This window comes from Terrapene carolina, unplaced genomic scaffold, assembly GCF_002925995.2.
Source record: "Terrapene carolina triunguis isolate 2854851 unplaced genomic scaffold, T_m_triunguis-2.0 Scaffold231, whole genome shotgun sequence".
NCBI lineage: Eukaryota > Metazoa > Chordata > Testudines > Emydidae > Terrapene > Terrapene triunguis.
Genome location: NW_020664582.1, coordinates 14434041 through 14457262, shown reverse-complemented (window position 1 = coordinate 14457262; position 23222 = coordinate 14434041). Strand labels below are relative to the sequence as shown.

Genomic DNA, 23222 nt, shown 5'->3' with positions numbered 1-23222 from the left:
TCCAAAAGACAGGAACAAGAGAACTGCTCTTATACAGGGGGGAAAAACAGGTCCTTTTGCAAGCTCATTAATAGTTTTATTTCCATTTCCTAATTTAATAGCATACACACACAGGCTGCTACAAAAAAAATGTAACCCCTCCACTTCTTCAGTTTGCACAATGAGGCTACTTAACTCATGCTGAATTAGAGAAATTTCAAAGCTTTCAATATTTACATATAATTTCAGGGAACATAATTTGCAGTTTGCCTGTTACAAAGAGAAACTGCAGTGGTGCCTCATCCTTCACAGGAATCGCCACTGCAAGGATTAATATAATCTCATGATTGCTGGTCCTTGGATCACTATGGCCCCATCACTGTACCTCCTAGTGACGGCAGCATTATCCTGCAACTGCAACTTTACACTGGAGGAAGCTCCAGAAATTTTAAAGGAGCAAAATGCAGGGGCCTAGAATAATATGACAGGTGAAACTTCTCTCTCCTGTACCTGTTTGTGAACAATGGCTTGAAAGTTAGGGCATTGGAGTTTACACCAGGGGAACTGTACCCACTGGTGGGAGCAGAAGGCACCATACAAACCAAATTAAGAAAAGACAGAAGTAAATGTGACTGAAAAATATTTTTACTTTGGTAAGACAAAAGAGCTTTGCACTTATGTCAAGACCCACTGAACAACCTTAATTAAAGCTAAAACTAATATTTTTATATATGCGTAACCTAAAAATTACCATTTAAAAATTATTTTAAAATATTGCTTAAGGGCTGACCTTTATGTGCCAGGCTTCCGCCCACTGCAGATTTTTACAACCATGTTGTAAACCCTAATAATAGGAATTTATAATAGCAAAGCAGACACAACTGTAACCATAAACAGAGAACGGCGCCTCTATAACAAACAGCACAGGGTATTCATAAATCTTTATATCATGTGAAATAAAGAGCTTTTAATACAGTTTTAAGTGCATATCTTAACACAACTCAACTGTGGAGCTGCTTCTGACACCCTCATAATGCCATATGACTTCATTCTTAAAGCTGGAACATAGCAAAATGAATCCTGGGCCTAATTTTTTAAAGAGTACATACAGTGTTGTACTCTTTATGGGCCTCATTTTGCAAGGTGCTGAGATTCTTCCATGAGGTGCTAAGCCTCTGCCACATTCACTGAAGTCAATATAATGTTCAGTAGGTAATTAAGGACATCATTTAAGCAGCATGCATTTTCAGGATACAATAGTAAAATTGTATTCACTTATATCATTACCACAGTGGTAGATCTTACTCAACAACTTAAGGATGATTCAAACTAATCTCAAACCAAACTTAATATTAAGAAGTTAGACATCTGTTGCAGATTGCAAAACCTACACGAGTCACCACCAATATATAAACAGGAAACAATGCTGCCCATCGTAATGCCTTATTTATTCAACCAATGAAAGAAAAACATAGTTTTACACGTTTTGCTGTTGCCCTAATCTTCTCCATATCTCCTAAACTTTTGCTGCAATAAATTCTATTGACTGCAGTAATGCCTGTTTTGAGGGCACAGCTGATCAACTGCAGGCTTTCCTGTTATGGAACTCTGCTAACACACTGTTCATAACTCCAGCAGATGTTTCTGCTTTCAAACCAATGGGAACTTTATGGACTGTTTTTCCCCCTCCTCCTTCCCAGGGGCAACTACTAGAGCTGTCAAGATCAGTGAAGTTGCTATTCAGTGACTAACAGCAAAAATGTTGGTTTAGCCGGCAGCAGCAACACTGCTATGTCATCATATTAGTCCACTGAAAATTCTCTTATGGAAAACTGAGCACGTATGTTATTTGGACTTGTGCATCTGTACATCACAAAAAATGAACTTTCCCATTATTTACAGAAATAGACAGTTCCAAGATAAGGTTAATTAAAAGTCCAGAGGAAAGTTTACAACAATTTGAGCCCAGAGGGAACTTTTATATTGAAGTTGTAATCTTATGAAAAGCTGGATTAATGAGATGCGTGATACGGCACTAATAATAGCACAGCTAATAGTGTGCTATAATAATACAGCTTTTTGAGTTCTTTAGGAACATACTTGCACCAATATCAGAAATAAAAAGACCAAATTTTGCTCATGTTCTGTATTACATCAGTCAAGGCTCTTTCTTGCGCCCTGATCCTCAATACAAGAGATGTTCAGTTATTAAAGTTTTCTAACTGTAACTCACACCTTGTATCTAGTTTCACTTTCCTCACATTATTCTTTCCTAAGAGAACATCCACAGACTGTATAGAATTGTGAAAAGGGCATTTCATGACTGCACAGAGCTATCGCCCCAACAACTGCAGGGCTTTGTTTTCTATTAAAACCAATAAAGTGTATTATTTCTGCACCACATAACCTTAACTTTTTTGCTGCAGTTACTTTGATTTCTTTAACAAACCTACAGTAATCTGGAGTTCAAATAATTTCAGATTTCATACCAGACTGAAGTTTAGTTTGTGTACTCTAGTACAACAAGCTATTGTAACGTGTATAGTGGGAAATGGAACGTACGCAGTCATTAAACATCTAGGGCCAAAATTTACACAGATAGCTTTCATCTGGGCACAATCACTCGTGCATATAAATGACAGACCTTGCCTCTCTAAAACACACTTATGAGTGCAAATCAAGAATGAATGGGTTTGCAGATGCACAGTGGTTATTCTTTAAAACCTTTCCCACTGCCATAGGGATAGATTTTGACTCAGGAGCAGACCAGGGATCATACTATGACTCAGAGTCACAATGTGGCCCCTGGTTTTCCCTTTGCTCCAGGAATAAGTAACCTGTACCCATCCTATACCGGGTGTAGATTACTTCCTTACTTTAGATGACTTCCTACTCTCCTTCCGCTCAGCTCACCCATTCTCCATCCACCTGAGCAGAAGGAGAACTACAGGCTCCATGTAGGCTGCTCTCCCCCAGTACTGTGAACCACAAGATGGATAGTTCATTCAAGACAGTCGGGTGTTGCACAGGTGCTTAACACAAACAACTGTTGCTCTTAGGTAACTTAAAAAAAAAACCCTACATATTTACTGTACCTCTTAGATATTCCCTATAAGAGATACGGGGTTAAGGTTACTGCAAATACCGAGGTAATGTTATTTTAAGGCACAATGGGGAAGTGGCCATTATACAGTCTGTCATTTGTACGTGCAACTGCTAGTGCAAGAAAAATGTCCAGCTAAAGTGCATCCAAATTAATTTCAAACAAAGAGGTTTGGAGGGGAAAAAAGCCACATAAAAGCCTTCCCATTATTTCACTTGCACATACACAATTTACAATTTTAAATTAATTACAATAGACTCTAAAGTCCAGCTAAGACTTGGAAAATTTACTCATAATTAATCTCCAAAGGCATACATCTACCTTTGGGTAAACTCTATTGATAACAATATGTGGAAGATGTGTGCACAATGGCCCTTTAATCTGATTTCTAAGTGTTTTCTTTACAGTTTCAATTATATTTAGAATGGATGGAGGCAGGAAGAGAAATGAACAAATCACATGCACCTCAACTGATTCTTCATAAGGACAACTTCTTTTAAGATTAGGCTACACATTTCAGGTGGTCTGCATCACTATATTACTGTTGATACTCATGGCATTAGTTACATCATGTTATGCACAATGAATAAAAATCAAGAGCCAATATACCAGTTCTTGTACAGGTTTCCTTGATGCAACTTTTCATTCAATTCAACAGGTAAGATTTTTTCAGACCTTACAGAAATTCTCTCACCTGCACTAGGTAGGTTTATGTACTAGGTTCCATGCTCCCCAGAGTTTATCAATGCAAGTTTGTCAAGTAGTTGTATTCTAATAGCTCTCGATCAATCTTTGTAGCATAATTATGGTGAATGCATGTTCCTAAATTCTTTCTTCCATCACACAGATATGATTAGATTTCCCCTTTTGGAAAATATTATCTTTGAAATCTTAAATGATGGTATACTCTGTATGTTAGTTGATTATATATATAAAAATAAGGACAAGTAAATTTCCCTGTAACAGAATAAAAGCCTTTTTCCTGTAGACTTGTTTAAAAAGGAATTTCAAGCAATCGCAAATATCTCCTTCCTTTTTCTCTTGATGAAAAGCTCATCCCCAATTGCAAACAAACAAAACATTTTCCATGTTATGAATGATCCTCTGATTGTTATATGCACAAAGATTCTATAATTATGTAGAGAAATTCTGTAACCCAACACAAATTTATTGTGCCACATTCATTGGCTTATAGAAGTATTTAATTATTCATTATTTATATACAGAATGTTTACTGGGTGCTTTACAGACATAAAAGACTTGATCCCCGTACCACACAGTTTATAATCTAAAGGGAATATCTAAATAGGAGATGAAGTTATCAGGAGCTTTGGTGACTATTTATATATTTTTAATGACTCTTTAATTTCCATTGGTCTGGTAGACTGCAGCCTTGGCTACTTGTTTTTTGAAACACTAAAAGTAACAATCTTTAATCAGGCTTCAATGTTTCTCTCAATTCTGTTACAAGATTTTCACTGTGCTTGACGCTAGCTTCCTTTCCTAAATTATTGCAAAAAGTGGGGGGGAAACACTTCCTGGGCACAGCTAGAATGTACAGTACTACTTACAATGTGTTAATGTTGCACTGGTGTGGAACTAAAACTTTAGATACTGAGGGCGTGCAGCAGACTATCAATTCTCTACCAATGAGCAATAAATACCTTCTTTCCTGTATTAAAAAATAATTTCAGCTGCAAAGACCTACTGTGAAATCCATCTGATGGCCATCTTTAAAGAATTATGGAAGAGGTAACTATTTCTATAATTCACTGACTTCAAAAGTATGTTTGACATTATTGTCGGGAAAATTATGTTAACCATGGATTAGTGTTACAATCAAAGTATGTAGTGAGAAGTCAAGAGGCTTAATAGTAAATTTTCAAAGCGGTGCGGAGGGATTTACCCGTTTGACTCCCATTAACGTCAATAGGAGTCGCGCGGCTAAATCCCTGTACACCGCTTTGAAAACTGACCCCTCAGTGTTGATGGACCCCTCTCTAAGAAGTTCCAGATGACCATGTAAGAACAGCAAAGAAATGTTTCAGCATGTGCCCTTGTTCATTATTGTTGTTTGTACACATCTGAAAGATTTTAATTCTTATACGCAGTGCTGTTTCCAGCATTTAGCATTTGAAAAGCAGATTGGGATGGGGAAATGTGGCCATGTATACGTCCATGCATGTATATACTGCCCCAATAACTCTTACGCACTTTGAGAATGTAACTTGCATTTAGTGCATTTTTGTCCACTTTTACTGGATTATTACATAAATGTTGATCAAGGCTAAACACATTACACATTCTGCCATTGAAGAGCTGCACTTCCATGTAAGACAACTTCCGTGAAGTGACACTTGCCCTGTTTCTACTTATCCTGCTCAGACCTATCCTCAACAAAAGAATAGAATTTCCTTCCTTATACCACTTAACTTTGCTCTTATCAGTAAAAGTGAAAAGCAGATTTGTGATGGGGTTGTCTGCTCCTTAAGGGCAGTAATGTCTAGTGGTTGACCCACCCCATCACACAGCATGGCCCTTTAAGACTTTGAAAGGTCCTATCATACACGCAAAGAGAGATCTGGGAGATATTGGGAGAGGGGAAATGGTTCCAGGAGTAAAAAATGTTCGGGAAGAAATCCCATTACTGTTTCTTTAAGGGCTCATGGCCTGGAGCCTTGCAGAGAGAGTGGGGAAACGTCCCCCTTTCCTCCTAGCCAATGGGGAATCAGCTGGGAGGAGGGGACCAGTAAAAAAGTTGACTCCTCTCTCATAGCAGGGCAGATACCAGCAGGAGAAGATGGGCCTGCTGAACCCTGAGCCTCTGGGGCCTAATTAGGGGGGAAAGCCCCAGCTGAGGAAAAATCTGGCTAAGGCCCTACAGTGGGCTAAATGATAACACACTTGAGGAAGGAGAGCTGGAGACTCCTGGTTTAAGGAGAGGGATAATAATTGTCTCAATTACCCATCTCCAGGTGGAGGACGGGGTCTTCTGCCATCTGGAGAGACAGAGTGACTGTTTCATTAACATAGACTCCTGCTATACGGAGAGACAGAGGTCACCCTGAGGGGACTGGAATCAGAACTCAGAGGGCAGGCTGCAGAGGAACCCTGACAGCCAGGAGAACCTTTGTTTATTTGGGACTTTTGTTATGGACTATTTTGTATGTGGTTTTATAATAAATCAGCCCCAAGCAGCAGATTATTGAGTTAAGAGGGCAGGAAGTGGAGTAATTGACTTCCTGAGAGGGGAAACTGAGGCATGGCCCACCTGCAGTGCCATGCCCGACTGAAAGGAGGCATGCCAAGGTGACCTCCATGCCATCACAAGGGAGATTTAGTTTCCTTCACTCAAAACACAAACTAACATTTCTGCTTAAAAGACTTTTTATGTAAGGAGAGGTGATTTAGTAGACTACAATGCAAACACTTACGTCAGGACAAGAAAGCACTAGTCTTTATGCCCTCATGGTTAATGAAGCAAACATGAAAATCCTACCTCTCTGAAAATGACTGTGTACCAAGCTTTATTCCACACTGTTTGTGATTAATATCATGGACACTCATCAAAAGTCTATACAACGTACTTGTTCAACAACCCATAGTTGGCTGTGTCTTGTCGATACAAAACAATTAAAGTAAAAAGGTAAATCAAGTAAATGAGGAAGAAATAAAATGTGTTTTGAAAATGTTATTACACTACTTAAACACATGGTTTACACAGTAAAAAAAACTTATCCAACTGTTGCAATGAATCCAGGGTTTATCAGAGAGTGAAATAACAAGCAACTCCCTTTTACCGTCTCCCGTCATTTCAAAGAGAAAATGAAAAGGCAAAAGTCTCAATTCATTTTGTTTTTTACATTAAGAAACAATTATCAGGGCACATGTCTCCACTTTCATCAGCACTACAGCTGTCTAGGGCATATTCTGCACATTAGCACATTGCACATGGGATAAAAATGGAATAACCAAGACATACCTACAATGTGGATCACAAAGGAGAATTTTGCTTTACAATACAATAAACTATACAATTAAATAATTCCAAATGGCTTGTGAACCAAATATGTTCAGAGTAAAGAGAGACTATGATGAACTTCAAGATGCAAAGTGCTGTTCAAAGCAGATAAAGAAAAACTGAGCAACCTGCCTTCCACTTCCCTGAAGCCTCTTGTTACAGTGACAATGTTAACTACAGCAGATTAGGTTTGTTAGTGTGGAAGAGCATGTAAAGCATTATACAGCTCTCCTATGCTACAATCACTACTCTCTGTGGTAGGTGTTGGCTCTGAGACACCGATAAAAGGCATGATGAGGATAAAGTGAAATGAAGAGGAGAGAAATGTGACCATGACTAATACTTACATACCACTGAGAGAAAAATAAATGTTGCGGCAGAGATAAACAGAAGATAGAAGCCAGGAAACAATAACAAAGTGTTATACCTGTGGGCAGAGGCTCTTTAATCTCTGACTGCGTAGGAGGAGGCTGGGTTATAATCATGAAAATGCTCAGTATGTTATCAACTACTACGGAAGGTCTGGAACAAACCAAAGCCAACCCAACTATCAATTTTCTGAGGAGCAGTGTGTCAAGGTTCTGCTTAATCTGAAAATTTAAAAAATGTAGTTGTAAAAAACAAAAACAAAAAATCTTAAAAATCCATTACTGGTTTAAAAATAAATGTAAACAAATTTCCAAAAATTAGATGTCTTTTGAAATCACTTTACTTTTGTTTAAATATTTATTTTTTAAAAAGAAAGACAATAAATATATTTATTTCCACTATTATTATTACTGTTGTTTGTATTATGGTAGCCACAGGATACGCCAATCAGGATCAGAAGCCTCATTGTGCTGGGTTACAAAAAACACGCTCTCCAGATTTCAGAGGAGTTATAAAACTAATTCCAGAATGACTAGGATTTTTAGACTGCTTCTGAATAATTCAGAATCTTTCCAAGCTGAAGGACTAGCCTTTGGAAAGAAGATTTACTTTAAACTGGCTTGTAGCTACAGCAAGTCATCTTGAAAAGTATGTTGCATTCCTTAATTATGCTGCAGAAATGAAGTATAATTTAAAAAAAAATACAACACTAGCTAAAGGCAATGTTTCTTAGCAAACACAAACATAACATCAAAGGGAGAATCCAGAAAATATGAATCTTTAATTTTCCACTTTGACTGTAAAGATTAAGTATATATCTAGTTGGGTAAGTACGTATCATCCAAGCTGTTGATTGCTTTTGTAAAATGCCAAAACACTGATGTAATGTGATTCTCTACTTTCAAACAGTTTACTGGGGAAACTACCAAAAGGTTAACTAGCTGCTGCTTCTTATGTCCTTCCACCACAATCATAGGTTTTTCCAGTGTTAGGCACATGATATGGCCCCTTCTGTACGCGGGGTGAGATCTTCCATGGTGCATGGTTCCTCCAGGAGCCAACAGACCAACAGACATTCCATGGTCTGTATTTCAAAACAGTCACACGTGTCTGGGTTGTTAGAATAGCCCCACTTCCACATATTGACTTTTGACTTGGCAACTCTTGCTCAGAGGCGATTTAAACATCTCAACAGTGACCAATCCTCTGTGGAAAGGTGTTCAGCAACGTTGATGTGCATTTTGACGTCCTTGTTGAGTATTTTGAGCCGTATGCACCACATTTTCAGTCACGTAGCCTTCGGTGATTTTTAAAAGCAGTTCTGTTGCAGGGAGGGAGCTTTTCAACGATTTCGGGCAGCTAACTACTGCAGTGTGGCTATGTAGCAGATGTCTGGTATCTCTGACCTGTCATAATCATTCCATTTTGCATGTGACTGCTCTCCTAATATCTGGTGGAGCGATTCCAGCAAGCACATAAAGGCTATTCAAGTTTGTTGGTTTTAGACATCCTGCGACGTAGTGGCAGCTGTCATTCAGCACAGAATCCAGCTTCTTTGTGTGAAGCAATCTTTCCAACACCAGACATGCAAATTCGGCCACCAAATAATAAAGTGCAAGAGTGGTAGCTTTTAAAGTTGCTGGGTTGGTTCCCCATTTTGAATCTGAAAGCTTCCTGAGTATGTTGCCCCAGGTGCTAGCTTTGTCTTTTGCCGTCTCCATGTGTGCCTTGAAGGAGAGAATGCAGTCTAGCATCATTCCAAGGTAAACAGGATTCCAGGAGTGGGCAAGTGACACCCCACTCCAGATGATGTTGAGTTGTCTACTGGCCTCACGATTCCGAAGATGGAAGAGACTCACTTGTGTTTTGGCTGGGTTGGTGTGCAATTGGTTCTTGGTGTAATAGACAGAGAGCCCAAACAGCACTGATGTTAACAGAACTTTGATCTGGGAGAGATCCTTGGCTTGGCCAGCAATGGATAGGTTGGTGGCATAGATAAAACTTTCCTCAAATTTCAGCTGGGGTGAAGTCATGACAGGCAAAGTCATTCGCATGTAGCAAGTCCTCTGACAGGTCCTACTAGATTTACAAAAGGACTGCTTCTCCCTTCATTCAACAGAGATTAAACAGTCTCCTCTACCTGCCTTCATGTGGAAGATCTTCAACAAGTCAATTCCACAATATTCTGCTGAGAACTGCTTTGATTTCACATAGGTCATGTGTACACAGCAGGGCTGTTGCAGTTGGAGTTTGTGAATCACTTCATAACACTGAAAATATTAAACCTGTAATTTTCATTTCTCATAATGTTATGGGTAGTCTGTACCTGTACTAGAGGAACACAGCTAGTTGCCTTTGAAACTCTGCATGCAGTCAGGAGGCTTGAAGAGGTGTCACAGAGTCTGAGACTAACTGCACTGGAGGAGGCATAGCTACAAGATAGTCCAATTTGTTGTCTGAGAATGAGCTTCAGTTTGGTCATGGTTATATTTATTATTTGTACTGCAGTAGTACTTAGAAGCCCAAACTGAAATTGGGGCCCTCTCAATAAGAGACAGTCCCAAGATAGACAAGAGGGGAAACAGAGGCACAGAGTGGTGAAGTGACTTGCTCCTCAAGGTCACACAGCAGTTTAGCGGCAGCACAGCAGTCTCCTAAGTCCCAGTCCAGTGCCCTATTCAACAGACCGTACTGCTGGGACACTCACCGGACGAATGCCTTGCAGTCTGGTATGAGATAACTGGATCCTGCAGTGCAGCCATTTGGGATAACAGGTCAGGTATTCATTTGGCAAGGACAATCTGCACCATTGGCATGTTGGCCAATGTCAATAAAGTTGAAGTCTGGTTTTTCATTGCATCATAGCACATTTTCACAGACAATGTTCAATATAGCTGAAACCTTTTGCATGTCACATGTAAACTTGCATTTAAACAAGGGCCACTTGAAAGAGCTGTAAAGGGACTGCTGAAGTGTAACAACATAGCTATAAAATCTCATAATAGGGTAAAACCTCCTCTCAATATACAGTGATTCACCACCTTAGTGTTAATGGAAAACAGAAGACAAAACCTCTTTACTCATGATGAGAACATACCCTTGAAGGCAAAATTCTCTTTTCAAGTCTGTACTCTTATTCCCAGTACCATCCTCTATTGCATAATACCGGTATGCACCAATTTCATGTGTGGAATTCCCAGTGTCACGAGTGGAATGTGTGAAAGGAGTGTAAAATAAGCAATTAATTTCTGAAAGTTCCTCAGAGAGAAAAATTTTGCTGCTGGTGTTTAACTTGCATTTGAGAGAGGAGGAAGTGTAAATGTGATACCACAGAGACCCCAGACTACTTACTAGATTGTGTTATCACTTAGTTTAACCAAACAGTTAAATAGAGTAAACACAATCCTTTTAGAGACAATACTTAGTGAACACTTAGCAAGCCAAATTTGAGATCCCTGGATGAAAGGCACTAAAAGTGAAATGCACAACAGTTGGTCCACAGGTGAGAAGATATACTATACTGGCCAAGTCAATGCTAGCTGTAAATCTGGGCCTAAATGTTTATAAGGTGTGTCTTACAGAGTTTACAAAATTAATTCTCAGTAGCTTCATGCATACCTTAAGCACAAATTACTTTACAGAAATAATAAAAACCAATCCAGTATTGCATAGTAGGAGGTCAAAGAATTTGAGTGGAGCGACCTGGCTCATGCCTTTGAATTCTAGAGTTAGGGTCATATAAAGAAAACAGCATCCTGTGATGGACAATGAATGAAATGGTACCAGCTTCAATGGTTCCACTCAGGCTTCTACCCACCTATGGAATAAATACATTTTCAGAAGTGGTTGTAGTGAGATAAGTAAACACTGCATCATTTCTTTTAACACAACAGAAATGCTCTTTTGATTATTCAGAAGTCAATTAGTAAGAACTGCCTCCGAAGCCTCCTATTAGAGGTTTAATAGCAATGAGGTGCAAGTACACTTACCAGCAACACTACAATCAAGTAGAGATTTTTGCTTTAACAAAATCTATATTTATATGATTACATTTCCTATGGTTGAGGGCAGCTGTAATTAATGGATTTCCCTCCTTCCCCTAATGTAGCCATTTGTCAATTTAAACACAGAATGTCCAATCAATTTTGATGTATTTAGTAAGCAATTTGTCAAAAAGTGCTGCAGAGCAGTTAATATATTAATTCTTGTCATAGGCGTGCTTCTGACAACTGCAGGGCCTCTCCATAAAATTGTTCTTGATGAGCCTAAACTGTTACCCGGAACTTGAAGGTGCCCCTTGCCATGGTAGTAAGAGAGAAATTATACAAAACTATATACAAGAGGCAACTTTATGTACAGTCCAAATTTGCTTCAATTTGAATATATTCATTTTAGTCTATTTTTGTTCTGATTTAGAGTAAATCTTGTTCTTAAATGTGTTAGGCCCAAATGTGTCAAATGTCTGGAGGTATTTTTATACCATCCTTCCACAATAACAGGCAACTAGATTGAAAAAAAGATTTCACTTTCAGCTTTCGTAAGATTGACTGTGGACTTTATCAATGGAGTGGATACAATATTGTATTAAAATACATTTTTAAGGAGGAAATTGCTAGTCATTGGGGAAATTCATAAATTGCCTACATTAAAAGAACCCCAACAAGAATCATTATGGTGTTTGATTTACACAGCAAAGTCACAAAATAAATTATACTTAGCATTTATACAGAACCGTACATGTTCAAAACTCTTTACAAAAACACTTCACATCCCTTGTGAGGTGAGTACAGTAAACATCACCCCATTTTACAGAACTCAAACAGGGGAAGCAATTTGCCCCAAGTCACACACACTGAGTCATGGCAGAACTGGGAGTAGAATTCTGGGATTAAATGTCACCCCACTGAAGTCAATGGGAGTTTTCCCATTGAAATAACTGAGCCAGGATTTCACCCCTGGAGTTTTAGATTCCCAACCCTCCTCTTGTAAGAAAAGACTAAGACTTTCTCTGAAGCTACAAAAGCATATCATGCTATCAGTTATCAGTACCTGCCTAGCAGTAAAAGCATTTCAAATAATGTCTACTTTTATATGGGTCTGTCAAACAGAAAAAAAAAAAGTCCCCTCAACATAATTGCCACAGATGGATAATACAGTGGAACTCCCTCTTACATTGCAGTCACTTTCTCCCGCCCCTCTCACTATCAGTGGAGGTTCACTATAACTAGAAATGTAATTTTAACAGTGTTCTGAAGGAAATGGGGAGCTGCATTCTACTTCGGTATAAATACAGCTTCCAGGTTCATTTTAATGGAATTTTCTCATCAAACAAAAGGCAAAATAAACTATACAAAATCAGGATTAAAATCATTCTGCATTTTGAATACTTCTCTAGGGTACCTATTCTATCTCAGTCTGAATCCTTCTTGTGCTATCAAACTTTGCATATGGAATGAACAAGGCTCTGTCATCCCTGTCTATCATGGGATGCTCTTTATATGTCTTCTGTGTTCTTAAGCCCCATAGGTTTCTACCAATGGTTTTCAACCTTTCATTTGCAGACCCCTAAAAATTTTCAAATGGAGGTGTGGACCCCTTTGGAAATCTTAGGCATAGTCTGTGGACTCCCAGGGATCCGCAGGTCACAGGTTGAAAACCACTGATCTATGATAACGACAACCTTTCGCGGGCCCCTTACACACAGTCTGCAGACCCCCCAGGAGTCCGCGGACCACAGGTTGAAAACCATTGGTTTTACTATAGGCCCTGGAAAACTCTCTCCTTTAAAGCTTATGCTGAAATAAATCTGTTAGTCTCTAAGGTGCCACAAGTACTCCTGTTCTTTTTGCGGATACAGACTAACACGGCTGCTACTTTGTAATCTCTCCTTTATACATTCTCTTATACGATATATATCAATAAAACAAGTATCGGGTCACTTTGGCCCAGTCAGCAACCTAGAAATCACCGTGCACAATATCATCTGTAATGCTATTAAATTCACACATAAAATTGCTCGAAAGTCTTCAGGTCAAGAACAAAAATGACCAGAAATTGATGTAAGCAGGATTTAGAGCTGAAGAAAATTCACACACTAAACAACACATAATTGCTTTGATTATAGATGTAGTCCTGGGGCTCTGATTATCGTTATTGTGGCAGGTGACCGCTGCTTGAAGATGTATAAGCAGTTCAACATGTATGCTAGTTTTATTTTTTTTTGTATGCATTAACCATAGTAAAAGCACCTAGGACAATGAATGGAGGCTTTAATATAAATGGGAATAAATAAATAAATAGTGCAGCACTCTTTTTTCTCCTAGCTATTCATTATGATGGCAAAATTAGAAACTAGCCATTTACCTGTAGGTGGCTTCAAAAGGTATGTCCCTAAGCAACTTGCTAGCTGAAAAGAAACATGAATATTAGCATTGATAATCTGTCCTACTTTTTTTTAGGTTCCCTATCAGAGGTGATCTAGGCCAAGGAACCCAGAATGAAGTTACTGCATGATTACCAAAATGGCCTGAACCACTATCACATTCATCCCACACAGTAATGCTATAAGTACCATATACAGCGACTGGAAAGGTGAGGGACTAAGGAACAGGAGGTGTAGGCTTCTGACTGTAGTCAGGCTTACATGTTTCCACAGACATTTAATGTACGAGTACCTATATGCATACAAGTATGTAATATAAAGAGGAGGAGGTTAGCTGAGTATTCCCTTCAGCCATGCCACAAAAGAGAAAAATCGCTTGTGTAAAGCTTTACCCACCACTACCTGAACTAAAATTATTCATTAGAAAGAAACCTGCTATAGTTTCATGGTTGCAGCTAATTAATTGTCACAGAAATAAAGCACACTTCAACAGCTTGCCTCAACAGCTCACACTTATTAGCCACGTCTTAATTCCTGAGTACTAGCTAGAGGAGGCAAGCTACAGTTAGAGAATAGAAAAGGATGAGTCTTAGCTACTCTCTGCAGAAAATCAGGTTCTTTACAGGTTAAGCGCCTCGGGTCGTGGACTGTCTCTTCCTATGTATTTGTATAGTGCCTATAGTTCGGATAACACAACAGGGTCCTGATCCTGATTGGTGCCGCTGGGTGCTACAGGAAATAAATTATTATTAATAACAATATCAATACTCTAGTCACACCAGATGACGTTACACACGTCACACATATAACACATAGGAAGAACAAAACATAACGGAATTTCCTTGCTTTAGTGAGATTGGTTTTGAAAGGGGAGGAATGGGAGAGGTCCCAGCAGAAGCAGCACTTTCTTGGTAACAGCAACGGCGGTACCAGCAATTGAGGTGAAAAGAGCATGTGTTACGACCAGCAAACCTATAAAGCACAGTTTCAAATGCCTGATATCGAAGTCCTCAAAATCATGATAGATCTAAACCCTGTGCAGGGTAAACCCTAAGAAAATTACATCTGAAATGAAATCTGTTCCATCAGAAGACTAAGGAGATTCTTGGTCCTCTGACATTCCCACTTTGACCAAATGTGTAAGAAGCCTGAAGCAGTTATCAGCAGGATACTGATGTTTCCTGTAGGTCAGCAGGTTATGAATTTAAAACGCAGGTCACTTAGGAGCCATGAACTTGTAGAGACATCCACATCCCTCCTCACCCAGTTTCCCCATTTTTCTCCAATGCCGTGATAAAAGGAACACTGACTATTAGAGAGCTCAGGTAGAAGTGTACCGCATAGTCAGGATCAAGGTTTTTGCAGCAGATGTCACAGATGACCTCAAAGCAATCAAACAGCTGTGCAAACTCACTTACAACTACCCTTGGGATAAAGGTCGTGGACACTTGTTCAACAAAATATTTCTTCAAACAATGGTTCCTTTTAACCGGGCATATAACTTTACATAACTGTGAATATAACTTTAAAATCTTTCTAATAATATGGCTAAAAGCTGAACATAAATAACTAAAGCCACTATTTTAAAACCGTTCTCTTGTCATACAGTAACCAATATCTTATTGGCCTACTTTGAACTTTCCAAAGATTAAAGAATAAGATTTTGCTATTCTGCTTTAGCATCAAACTGCATATTTACGAAAACTTGCAAAGTATACCCTTCAACCAGACTACCAGACGTTTCATTGTTCTATCCGTCTGCTGATAGAGGTACCCTGTGTTAGAAAAGCACACACAGTATTTTTCAATGACCTGGGGGCAAAGGTCACTTATTATAAATGGATAATGAGACCTAATGCAATGTTCTGAGTGTGGACAAAGAAAGGGTCTATCCATAGCCCCCTGTGACTTGGTCATTCAGGCTTTTATTTCCCCTGCACACTTAATGGAGCCAAACAATTGGCAGAAATGCTATACAGAAAGACTGAAACCGAGAGAAACTGCTGTATTGTAACTCTGATGGACAGATACAAATAGTGACCCTGAAACGGCGCCAGAATTCCTTTTACCACTAACATGGCAGACAGCTGTAGCATTCACCCTAAACTCCCATTTAGCCATTTGCTGGCAATTAAACTTACTGACGGAAGTGATAGCACATCAAACCACAGGCTACAGCTAATGTCAACCCATTACATTACTGCAGGTAAGCAGAGCCAGATAATTCCATTTTAGCATATATTTCCTAGGAAAAAAGCAAACAGGTATTTTTTTTTCTTGTGAATCTTGTTTTGTTTAATGGAACCTACTTGCTCAGGACTTTACAGCGTAGCCTCAAAAATCAGAGCATAACAAAACTGGAAAGCAAATATATCAAACAAAATTCAGAACAGTATTTTCTCTGTTAATGCTATTCTTTATTGTCAATTTTCTTGATTTAAATCTGCAGTATTAAAATTTTCTTTTTCCCCCTATACTCCTGTATTAGATCTGTCAACTTACACTGTTCCCTCTTACCTTAATTAAAATTTGATTTAAAAAAAACAAATCAAGGTAACTCAAACTCTGCAAATGAATTTTTAATACACATTTAGCTAGCGTTTTTAAATTAACAAAATGTGTGCTATAAAAATAACAGATAATGTGTACAAAGACTAAGTTATCTTAAGGTATCTCAAAATAGTAAAATACACTCAATGTGGAATTTTATTTTATTTTTCTTTCTTTAAAAGGCTCTCTCAGTACAAGAAGCAATTTGAGTTGTGTAGCTTTTTAAGCATTTATTAAAGTAGACAATGTGTCCATATTCATCCCTGATTTCAAGGTCAGGGATGAATCTGGCTCCCATACATGTATAACACTAAAGGATTTTATTTTCACCACATTTATACGACACATGACTACTAATTTAATCAGAAATTGAAAAAGTACATAAATAAAACTGTTCTGTATAAAGTTACCTAAATTCAGAAATCAGCCGTCTGTGTTTCTGGACACATACCGGAATAACTGTATGCAATGTAAAAATGTCTATATGCAGGTAAGTGTGCAGTGAAAATACTTGTACTCAGTGAGGATGAAAGAACAAATGAACAGAAAATGTTGAAAAAGGGTAGGTCTGGCCCAAACAGGCAAACTGCATAAACTCACAAACATAACTGGAGTAAGTTCAAGTTTCTATTGACCAAATTTCTATTGGCTCGGGAACCAGCCATTCCCATTGTTCTCCTATTTTTAAATAACTGCACAAGGCATTAACCTTGAAATCATTATAGAACAAAATCTATTGATAAAAATGAACTTACACATTGAATGCTTTTTATTCCACAAAAGACTCACGTATCTTCTTGATCTGTTGCTTTTTCCCTTATACGGGCATGTTTATTATTAACAGCACAAGAGAATACATATTCCAGGAAAGAGGCAAAATACGAGACAGCATCCCATGTCCTGCTCATAAGGATGGGGAAGAGATGAGGCACTTTCTTCTACATATTAATTCCATCAAAGCAGGTGGAGTATTTTAATGACTTCGGCAGATGAAGCACTAGTATATTCTTTTTTGGTCCTATTGCCAAAAAGATGTGCAATGACAACACCAGAAGAGGATGCATAAGAAGTAGATTTCAGAGTATCCAAACTATAACAAACCATCAGCAGCATGAGCATACTGTGCATAAGCAATTATCTCACCCTGTGTTATGAAACTAACCAGTTACTCTGCACTATGAGCTATTGGAGGCTATTGACAAAAAGTACAAACACATCACCTAGAGCTAGGAACACAACTCCAGATTTAGTTACCCAAATAAGTGGCCTGAATGTCAGTGGGGATGAATAGCGAGAGCTCTTGTTGACTTCAGTTGAAGCTATGGGTACTTGGCACCCAGGAATATTTACCTCGGAGCCTAACTTTAGACACTTACATTTTAAAATGTTGACCTGTTTACGTTGAATATCCTAAACAGTGCATGACTAACATGCACCCTCATAAGAATCCCTCAAACTCAAACAAATCAGAACCCATGTACTTTTATTTGAAAATAACACACTGCCAAATCCCAGCAAGACGCCTGCTTGTGTATTACAGAAGCTATTGTTGCTGAAAGAGACACGATTAATGCATTTATTTTTGTGCAGTTTTGCCCTATTTCTCTGTGTTTTCCTTTGCTTTCATGAAGCACAACATATACCAGTAATTTGTCTAAAGGAGTTGTGTTCCTACAATGATGTACACCTCTACCCCGATATAACGCTGTCCTAGGGAGCCAAAAAATCTAACCGCGTTATATCGAACTTGCTTTGATCTGCTGGAGCGTGCAGCCCCGCCCCCCGGGAGCACTGCTTTACCGCATTATATCCGAATTCGTGTTGTATCGGGTCGCGTTATATTGGGGTAGAGGTGTATATGAACAACGTCTTCCAAAGGGAATGCTGTCCAAAGGAAGGTGATCAAATCTAACCACCTAAGTAGCAGTTTGTAGTACTAGTCTGAAATTTGCTCTTGCCAAATTGTTTATGGGAACTGGGGCAATGAATCTATTCCGTCCACAGCTTTTTATTCCAAATAAAACTTGTTCAAATTAACCATTTTTCCTTGAGTCCATAAAATAGACTAAATCAAGTCTCTCTGTTCTTACAAACCTCAAATTCATGTTCTGTGTTCATTAGCATTTTCTCTCTACTATGAAATCATTTTCAATGTAATTTCCCTGGGTGGTGAAAGGTTTTATATTGTTCTCTGCTCTTGCAAAAGCAGTACTAATTTACAGCTTGGTCATCCTTTCCATAGCAACCTTCACCAGATAATTCCAAAGATGTCTGCTGCAAATAGACTATACACTGCAGTGGGTCTGCTATCAAAATACTGGATTGGATTAATGCATCCACTTTACTGCCTGTGTTGTAAAAATATTAGATTATAGTCTGTACTTTTTCAGTTTTCACACATAAATTAGATACAGAATTTAACAATTCAATCTCTATACTTCCCTAGTGACTTTCATGTAGCAGAATTCCAAACTGATCTAATAAAAACATTAGTAATTCTTCCTTAATTAAGATGAAATTCACTCCTACAGAGAGCAAGCACAAAACCTGTGCACTATGTAAATCCCAGGTAAGCCCTATTTTGAAGGTTTAACTAGGACTTAAACAGTGTACAGGACTTGTTCTGAACCCCTACAAAACAGTAAATTTGACATTAAATAGAAAGACGCTATACCTGTAAGAAAGGGAGGTGAAAAGTTAATGTCAGTGTTAATCAGCCACTGAGGTGTAAACAAAAATTACTCTTATGAGGGTTTTTCTGTGTAACAAAGGTAGGATTTTGTTTACCAGTCTGCATCATATTTATTTTGTTTGTTGATTATGAGGTAGCTCTACATCCTCCTCTCCCACTCTCCTTCCCAGGATGGACAATTTCTTTACTATTTGCACTTACATCGCTGTTTTCTCACCCTAATTATAATCTCCCAATTGCATTCACTGTCTATGCCACTCAATTCACACATCCAAATGAAACAAGTGAAAATTCCAGTCATAATTCTCGACTGGGTTTTTAAGACTGGACCTCAGAAAACACATCCCTTATGGGTGAACAACATTTTGAACTATCAGAGCTAAAACACATTCATCTTAAATATGAAAAGATATTGCATCTAGAAAATACAGTATAAAGTACAGAATAAAAGGTATGCAGAATTAAAACAAAAAATTACTATGCCTTCTGAATAGTCTCCCAACCAAAGTAATCCTCTCCAATATTCTGAGTTCCAGAAAGCATGCAACAAATGGACAGGTAGAGGTAATATCTCTAACTTGGCGCCGGTGTTGCTTTTACCAGTCATGTTTCAGACTTATAATCCTTTGACCCAGATATCCACTTTTTATGTTTTTAATTGCTTAAACACGCTGGCATTGTTTGCACTGTCAATTAAGCAGAGGGTCTAGTTTCCCCATGAGCATCTTTACCTATGCAAAGAGTTTCATCTTCATATAACTTCAAGATGATTATTTTATAATTTCAATCTCAGATACCCAATTGAGAAAATAGAGACTCACTGTTTCCCCATAATAATCTCTCCATTTTGTACTATACTAAGGAAAAGAAAATGCATGTAATGTTACTGAACGTACAATGCAATATATGTTTGCTCCCTGAGATGAGGTCATGGATCTCACACAATTTGTAGCAGGTGGCCAGACATCTCTGGAAATGCTGCCAAGATTCTAGAGGAAAGCAGCCGCTTGAGATTTGGGCTACAAATAGCCCAGCAATCAGGAATTCCAGGGGAGTGGGAAGAATGTCGACAAGCTGAGTTGTCAGCAAGCACCCGACTCATGAGGGAAAGTAAATACAAGCAACAGAAAGAAAGAGGCTGTAGGAGCCTGACGATCTTAGGAGACCACGTGGGTATTCTCTCTGGCTTGCACTCATCTCCGGGATGTATGAAGCTCTATCTTATTGTCTGGATTCAGGTCTTCATGAAACCCTACCTAATACTCTATCACTATGAGTACATTTGGTTGTATGAAAACTCTGCAACTGATCCCATACTGAAGTAAACTGTACCTTCCTGGAAAATTCTTTCCACAGAACTGCTTCCTTCAGTTCTAAGCTACCAGAACACCAGAGATCTGCTCCCCAATTCCTCCTCTGGACCCACCCAAAGAAACCCACCCATAAATAAGGGTTGTCACATGGTATGTTGAAAACAGAACGTTCACAATTAAAGATAAGATACACTACATATTCTCCTGCATTTGGACACAATTGGGAAACTCAAGAAAGCATTTAGGAGATGCCCTATCATGTTTAGATGTACCTTGCAACACCAGCTACAACGGTGCCACATGAACGCCTGTTCACACTTTCAGATGATGTAAATAAGAAGCGGGCAGCATTATCTCCCGTAAATGTAAACAAACATGTTTGTCTTAGTGACTGGTTGAACCAGAAGTAGGACTGAGTGGACTTGTAGGCTCTAAAGTTTTTCATTATTTTGTTTTTGAGTGCAGTTATGTGAAAAAAAATATATCGTGAAAATGCAACTTACAAATGTAGAAAAAGAGATTGCACTACAATACTTGTATGAGGTGAACTGAAAAGTACTATTTCTTTTATCTTTTTTACAGTGCAAATATTTGTAATAAAAAATAATAATATAAAGTGAGCCCTTTACACTTTGCATTCTGTGTTGTAATTGAAATCAATATATTTGAAAATGTAGAAAAATATTCAAAAATATAATAATTTAAATTGGCATTCTATAATTGTTTAACAGTGCGATTAAAACTGTGATTAATTGCAACTTTTAAAAAAATCTAGTTAATTTGTTTTACGTTAATCACTTAAGTTAACTGCGAATAATTGACAGCTCTACTTTTTATGGCATATTTTTAACCTGAAGCAAATTTTTCTAGTTGAGCTACAAATGGCTATTTTCATTAAAATAGGAACTTGTTGAGACATTTGACCAGGGCCATCCATAGCCATTTTGGTGCCCTATGCAGCCCCCCCAAGCCTCTTTGAGGGGGACTGACTTGGGAGGCAAGGGGGAACCACCCCCTAGCACTCACCGCTGGCACGGCTGGGAGCCAGGGGAGCAGAGCAGGCTGGGGGCGGGGCTGGGGAGGAGCAGAATTGGGAAGAGGCAGGGCGGGGGTGTAGCAGGGGCGGGGCCATGGGGAAGAGGTGGAGTAGGGGCGGGGTCCATGGGAATGAGGCGGAGCAGGTGCCCCAAATTTCCTGGTGTCCTACGCAGCTGCGTACTTTGCGTACGGGTAGGGACGGCCCTGCATTTGACATAACTTTAACTACATAAATTTCAGCATACTGCTACATTTCTAAAATTGTATTTGATTGAATTTTTCATGTTGAAAAGTGTCTAAATCGTCATTTGTTCCACATCCATTGCCTTATAGAATAAACATTCCCCAGTCACTAGTATTTGCACACTGGATTTTTTTTTTTTTTTTAAAAGGCTTGTTGATAACAATGCTATCTTGTCTCAAGAATGTAAGTTAAGAAACTGTTTTAGACAGTCACCATTTCACATTAAACTTGAACCTACAAAAAGACAAAAAGTGCTCAACTACTTACAGCCAGCGAGCAGATATTGATAATACTGCACTGCATCTGCAGCTAGGAGCAATGGATGGTTTGCATTAAATGGTGGTTGCAGTTCATTCCACTGAGGAGTTCTGAGGACACAAGAATATTAATATTTAAGCTAATACAGAGAATGTAAATCAGTGTCTGTGTCATCACGAGCTTGTACAATGTTTATAATTATTTAAATTAGCTTGTTCAAGCACTGAAACACACAGCAGTCAGTTGAAAAGTGTGACCAACTCACACAGACTGTTCGGTGCAGACACGTTTTTGCGGACAGTACTATATACTGAACACAAAAAGGGATCAAGACAGTTTAGAACATGTTGGTGAATGAATGTTAGAACAACTCTATGTCATGCTAGCACTGTTTAATATTAACACACAACAGAACCTGGGGAACATTTGTGTTTTCTTATACTACAGTTTCTACTGTTCTGTAAAGGAAAACAAGCAGCTACAAAACTGTGAAAACAGAGCTGTGTAAAGTTATTGACTATTGATCCAATTAGAATTTGCAATTCCATTACAACCTGCTCATTTCAACAATAATGGTCTAGAAGACCGTGTTGTAATTTTAATTAGGGCTGGCCACTCCTAAATAGCTTGGTAAATGAAATATTGATTAATCCAGTCCAGGAATGAGTAGTACTAAAGAATATCGGAGCCTACAAAAATCAATGGGAAAATATTTTAAAATGTCGAAAGCACTGACAATATTTTCTCATCAATTTCTGTTTGTTTTATTCCACAAGTCAGGACTAATTTCTTCAACTATGATTGATAAGATTCTACATTCAACTACTTACAGGAAGTCTTGCCTAGCTTCTTGCTGTATGTTGCACACTCCAGTCATACATCTCAGTGCAGAACTTCAATACTATATTTTCACTGCTAGAAAAATTAACTGTTTCTACTCTTAGTAATAAAAAGAAGCTAAATTATATTTGATTATTTTAAAGGAAATTAGCATTGATTTCTACACCATTCAACAGCTAACTCTAAACTTGTGTAGATTGACTGTGTGTCTAGATGGGGTGGTGGAATTTCATGCTTTGTTTATTAAAAATTTCTGATCTGATTGGAGTCATAGAAGGTTTTGCTACTGACTTCCAAAAGATCTGGATTTGGTGCTTATCAAATGTTCAATCCTGATTGGTGTGCTGGATGGAGCTGAATAACCCTCAATTTCCACTGAAGTCAATACGGGCTGAGATCATTCACCCCCTTTCTAAAATGGGCTCAGCACGTG

At 38.4% G+C, this 23222-nt stretch overlaps 1 protein-coding gene across 4 annotated transcripts in view; it reads right to left on the bottom strand.

Moving 5' to 3' along the window:
• The window catches only part of BCAS3 (BCAS3 microtubule associated cell migration factor), a 490159-nt gene that overhangs the window by 262315 nt on the left and 204622 nt on the right, over positions 1-23222 (bottom strand). For all 4 annotated transcript variants that reach the window (XM_024211255.1, XM_024211257.1, XM_024211256.1 and 1 more), the window contains one exon: positions 21959-22059. In XM_024211255.1, the coding sequence (XP_024067023.1) occupies positions 21959-22059 (101 nt within the window). The remainder of the gene's footprint in view (positions 1-21958; positions 22060-23222) is intronic.